Source organism: Lactuca serriola, chromosome 5, assembly GCF_051521515.1.
Source record: "Lactuca serriola cultivar US96UC23 chromosome 5, Lser_US96UC23_V15, whole genome shotgun sequence".
NCBI classification, from domain to species: Eukaryota; Viridiplantae; Streptophyta; class Magnoliopsida; order Asterales; family Asteraceae; genus Lactuca; species Lactuca serriola.
The window spans coordinates 263,300,209-263,305,902 of NC_136412.1; the positions used below are offsets into that span (position 1 = coordinate 263,300,209).

Below are 5,694 nucleotides of genomic sequence, written 5' to 3' on the forward strand. Positions count from 1 at the left end.
TATACAAATTACATTCTTGTATTAATGCTTAGTTTTTCCTTACCAATAAAGGGAATTTTCATATGACCACAACATGTTTTTTTTTCTTTTTTTTTTAAACAATTAAGGTAGGCACAATGGATATCGACAATTACTACATAAATGTTTTAGTTGGAACTAATTAAATTCCATAAAAATTAGACGAGTTATGTAAAAAAAATAAGTTGTTACAAAACACATTGAGACATTGCTACTAAAATTTATCAAGGAATTACATGTCACTATTTTTCTAAAAACCATATAATGGCTAATGCAATGTAGACTCTGATTTTTTTTTTTTTAAGTTTTATATGCACCACTATTAATAATAAATTTATGAGAATATACTACCATTACAATTGTTTTTACAGTACATAAAATTTGGTGCACCCATTGTAATTCAATGGGGGGAACAACTAAGTATATAATTCAAATTAATGACCTATATTTCCACTAAAATTTCAATAATTTAGACAAAGATAGTTAGACACAATGATTCCCATTAAGTTTATTAGATATTTAAAGAAAAAAAAACATATAAATACACATCATAAAAACTTCATGTTGTAAGCATTAATGATACATGTCTAAAACATCAATGTAATAAGTACCCTAAAATCTGGTCTAAAAACAATATTGGTGCACATTAACTATATATACTGACAAATAATCATCTAGATCTTTTATAGTAATAGTCTAAAATACTGGTAAAGTATACTACAAGGGCGAAAATGAATTTCTTACGAAGTATTTGTACTTGTAGAGTCAAATGAAAAGAGTTTAAGGAGTAATAATGTAAATAAATCCTAATCAAACGGCAGATCGTTAACGACTTTACTGAAAACCATATTTGACGGCCATCGCTCGTCCAATTCCTCCGTAGAAGAAGAATCGGATTCTCTCTCTCTCTCTCTCTCTCTCTCTCACTATATAACCTTTTTCTCACCTGGAGCAGACACTTCTTTCTCTCTGGTGTCTCCGGCAACCGGTGAATAGGTATGTTCTGTGACATCAGTTTCCGCTGGTTGCAATTTTGATATGTGTAGGTGCGTACATACATATGGATGTAAATGATGCATTATCTGTACATGTCTACGAGGATTGCTTGGGGTTTTCGTTAATTTGATGTCGAAATAATTAGGTTTTTTTTTTTATAATTTTAATTTTGTCATTTGACAAATCGACTGTACTATTTGTTCATCGGCAGTTATTTCGGATCTCTACTTGCTATTTAGTGTTTGATTCGCTTTATTTCTAGGGTTACTGTGACTGATGTACCAACTTTAAGCTCCTTTACCCTGCAAATTAGCAGACGCTATATACTCGATATATATTTTTTTCTAGGGAATAATTTTTGATTGTTTCTATTAATCAAATTTTTATCGATTATCTGGCGTTTCATTGATTGTAGAGTTTTCTAGGTATAGAAGTCATAGAACTCTGGTAAAATTGTTGCAGTAGAAAGTGAGTTTTGCTAAATCATTATTGAATTGGAAATTAACTATATTTAGCTCCAAATTGCATGGTGTTTCAAGCTGTATCTTGCATTTCTGAACCATACTTGAATCAGAAACATGACCTTTTCATTTACAAATATACCGTATTTGTAATTAGCAAATACTTATTTGGCAGTGTTCGTTCATTTATCCTCATTTGGTGTTTTAATTTGATAGGCTCACATCATAAAGTAGTAGAGTACTACTGCTACAGTCATATGTGAAAATCTAAACTTGTATCTTCTGCTATTTTTGTCTTTACATGGGTCCAGGCTGACATATGCTTAATTGAGCTTGTATTATTGACTGAAATAGTACCAGGACTTCAATATTTAAGCAGAATATCATATGCTTTCCATAATTTCTTAATGATTTACTTATCCAAACAAAGAGCTATTAATGTCTGAATTATTGTTCAATCAGTCCCTCTGTATTTCAGTAAAAGCAAGTCTCCCCAGTCCCAAACATCATTAAATGCATCCCATCACTTTCTTATCTTTTCTTAATACTTAACCCTCTAACGTTTACAGTTTTACCATAGTTTGATGCTTAATTTTACTCAATCTCTCCTTCTACCCCCCCCCCCCCCCCCCCCCAAAAAAAAAAAAAAAAGTCATCATCTTTAGCCATATCCAGCTTCAATCTTCCATCATTTCAATAGTTTTTCTTAACAAAATCATCTTTCTCATGAATATTCAGATTACAGAAGATGGCATACTGATTGGCCAAAGTAACTGTTACACATTTTGAAAGTGATCGATTGAAAATGGGGTCTGCTTGTTGTGTTGCTGCTAGAGACAGAAGAGCTATAACAAATGGATCAATTAGTGATGTGATCCCAAGAAATATCCGGTATTCTCCATCATGGGGTGTTAGGTGGGAGAATAGGAGGCGTGTAGCAGGTGAAGAAGCTTCCATGACTTGGTATTCTGATAGTGTTACTGTTGCCACAAATGACAGGCTGGACAATAAATCTCAAACAACAGTTGGAACTGCTTATGCATCAGAAGAGGGTAGTAGTCCTTTGGAAAGTTTTAGAAATCTGACGTGGCAAAAGTCATCACCTTCTGAAGGATATCCAGTTCCTCAATCAGGTCAATTTTATCTCAGTAAATAAAATGACTTGGCAAACACTACCTTAATCTTGTTACATTTACTTAGTATCTTGATGCTTTATTATATACTGTATTTGCCAAATGAGCAGCATATCTCATGTTTTTCCACTTGTCCTTTCAGAAGACCTGTCTCTCTCTAAAAACCCAACCAAGTTATCATCATCCCCATCAAGACATCCCACATGTTCCCCGGGTTGCCAGGTGTCACACAGCCGGATCCCATCTACAAAGTCCTCAAATCTCTCAATCTCAGAAGAAGGCCCCGGGTCCGGGTGGAGCAACGAATTAAACCGTGGATCTTCAGACGGGTGGTCCATATCCATACCCGTACCCGTACCCGCTTCCAACGACTCTTTTGATAGCGAGTCTCTCAACTTTAAAATGAGCCGATCAAGTGGGGGTGTTTCGTCCATTGATATGCAGACATGTGGCGCGTGTTCCAAGCTCTTAACAGAAAAGTCGTCATGGGGAACACAGAAGATTATAGCCAATAACGAGCTGGCGGTTGTGGCTATTTTGATATGCGGGCATGTTTATCATGCGGAGTGTTTGGAAAATATGACGGATGAGATGAACAAGTATGATCCTGCATGTCCTGTTTGTACTTTTGGTGAGAAACAGACTTTTAAAATGTCGGAAAAAGCAATAAAAGCGGAGATGGAATTGAAGGCTAAGATTAGTAGGAAGAAATCAAGAACTAGAAGCCGGGTGGTTGATGGTGATGATGATGATATTATTATGTTTGATAATAGTGGTAGCAAGAGTAGAAGCCATAATAATAATAATAATAATAATAATAATAAGATGAGTTCAAGCTCTAGCATGAAGAATTCTATGGGGAAACCAAAAACACCTTTTTTAAAGAGACACTTCTCTTTCGGTGGTTCCAAAGGGAGTCGATCCATGTCAATGTCGGATAATGATTTTTCCCGGAGAAAAGGGTTTTTCTGGACTAAATCAAATAAGGAGTGACCTCACCTCACCTCACCTTTTTCCCTCTAAAAGGTACAATATCATTACCAACATATTATATTGTGAAATCAAACAAGGACTAATTTTGACAGTTGAAAACAAAAATTCCATTTTTTGTCCCAACTTTTGATTCCTCTACTAGATCTCATGTTTTTGTGTGAAAGACACATAATCAATGCAGGTTTAATATCATGATATATTAACATGTGGTGTTTTATTTTAAGTGGGTGATTTTGTTTTAAAAATGATAGGTATGAGTACACGAGTAGTAGGATTAGCTCCTTGAAGATAACTTATTGTAAAGCGGGTTTTGAACTACACATAGATGGTCATGGTATTGGTAATAGTAATACCATAAACCATGTTCGTCATGAAATTTGGTATATATAGCTCATTGGGGAAATGGTAGTATAAACAAAGGAATTCAGTGAAACTGGTAGAACAGATTCTTTTTCTTTTTCAAGTGGTGTAAGTTTAAAGTTTGTTTCTTGTGTTTTTCTTGCATTATATAATTGGAAAAGAAAAAAGTAAAGGTAATTTGAATTTGGTGAAACTTAACTTGTCAAATGTCAACTTCCTTCCTCCTTGCGCACCTTTCATTTTGTTGACTTTGGGATTTAATTTTTGCTTTAGCGTTGGCCATTCTAAAATAAATTAAACAATTTTCCTGTCTTAAAATAAATAAAAATATCTACTTTCTAATCCAAATCTGTTTTTTGCCATCAAGTATTTATTATGAAAACTGACAAGGAGGCTTATTTAATTAAACATTAAACGAAAAATAGTATTGATATGATCTCTATGCTTGAATATATATAGCTGAAAATAAGGTGAAAGAATAGACGTCTTAGCTATTTTGTTTCTGTTAATTTAAAGCTTTTATTTGGTAAATTTGATTTCTTAGGAGAGGTCCAAACTCCAAAAGATCGTAACGAATTGAATAAACCGGAAAAATAACTTTCTAGTTATTTTAACCTGCATATCTTAAAATCAATTTGTTAATGATATTAATTACATTACTCTATCAAATATAACTATATTAACTATGTGAATAAATGACTTTAGAAAAGTAGCGATTAGCAAGTGAAAAAACAATTTGACAAAGAATGTTTCTACATTCATAACCGTTGTTGAATATTTATCACATTTGATAAATAGATATAACAATTTTTGCAAATTTGATTAGTTTTGAACTTATTTTTTGAGTTTTGATTTTGAACATGTTTTTCCTTAATTTTTTATTTAAAAAAAAATAAAAAAAATAAAAAAAATAAAAAAATAAAAAGAAACATGTTTGAGACTACATTATTAAATATTTTGAAACTTGAAAGTAGGCATGAGCAAATGGACCGAACCGGCTGGAACCGGCTCGACCCGGACCCAAACCCGAACCGGGATCCGGCTTTGGCCAAAATCAAGAACCGAACCGGCCCGGCGGTTCTACCGGTTTCGGGTCTGGTTTTGCCGGGTTTTCTATTTTGGAACCGGTTTGATTTGACACGCTTTCTTGCGGGGCTTGTAACTCATTTAATTTTTAACCAAATCAAGCGTTTTTATAGTCTAAACTTAATTACAAAATCTAAACTACATGTAGGAAAAAGATTCAGGTCAAAAAAACTTAAATTGAGTAATTTATGTACATTTGAACAACAAAGTCAGATTACGTTTAATTGCTATAGCATGAAAAAATTCTAATTTGACACCCTTTCTTGCGGGACTTGTAACTTATTCATTTTTTTTAACCAAATCAAGCGTTTTTATAGTCTAAACTTAACTAAAAAATCATAATCTACATGTAGGAAAAAGATTCAGTTCAAAACAAGTTAAATTGAATGACTTATGCATATTTGAACAACAAAGTCAGATTACATTTAATTGCTGAAACATAAAAAAATTCTGATTTTACACTCTTTCTTGCAGGGCTTGTAAATCATTCAATTTTTAACCAAATCAAGCGTTTTTATAGTCTAAAGTTAACTACAAATCCTAATCTACATGTAGGAAAAAGCGTCAGGTCAAAACAAGTTAAATTGAATGAGTTATGTACATTTGAACAACAAAGTCAAATTACATTTAATTGCTGAAACATAAAA

At 32.9% G+C, this 5,694-nt stretch overlaps 1 protein-coding gene across 2 annotated transcripts; it reads left to right on the plus strand.

Moving 5' to 3' along the window:
• Nucleotides 1-878: 878 nt before the first annotated feature.
• LOC145054172 (uncharacterized) lies at nucleotides 879-4,154 on the plus strand. Of its 2 annotated transcripts, none has more exons than XM_079002319.1 (4): nucleotides 879-1,014; nucleotides 2,214-2,608; nucleotides 2,751-3,634; nucleotides 3,853-4,154. In XM_079002319.1, the coding sequence occupies exons 2-3, from the start codon at nucleotides 2,281-2,283 to the stop codon at nucleotides 3,599-3,601; spliced, it is 1,179 nt and encodes a 392-aa protein (XP_078858445.1). In that variant the 5' UTR covers nucleotides 879-1,014; nucleotides 2,214-2,280; the 3' UTR covers nucleotides 3,602-3,634; nucleotides 3,853-4,154. The 2 variants fall into 2 exon arrangements, with proteins under 2 accessions (XP_078858445.1, XP_078858446.1); XM_079002320.1 differs by having other exon boundaries at nucleotides 888-1,064.
• Nucleotides 4,155-5,694: the final 1,540 nt, after the last annotated feature.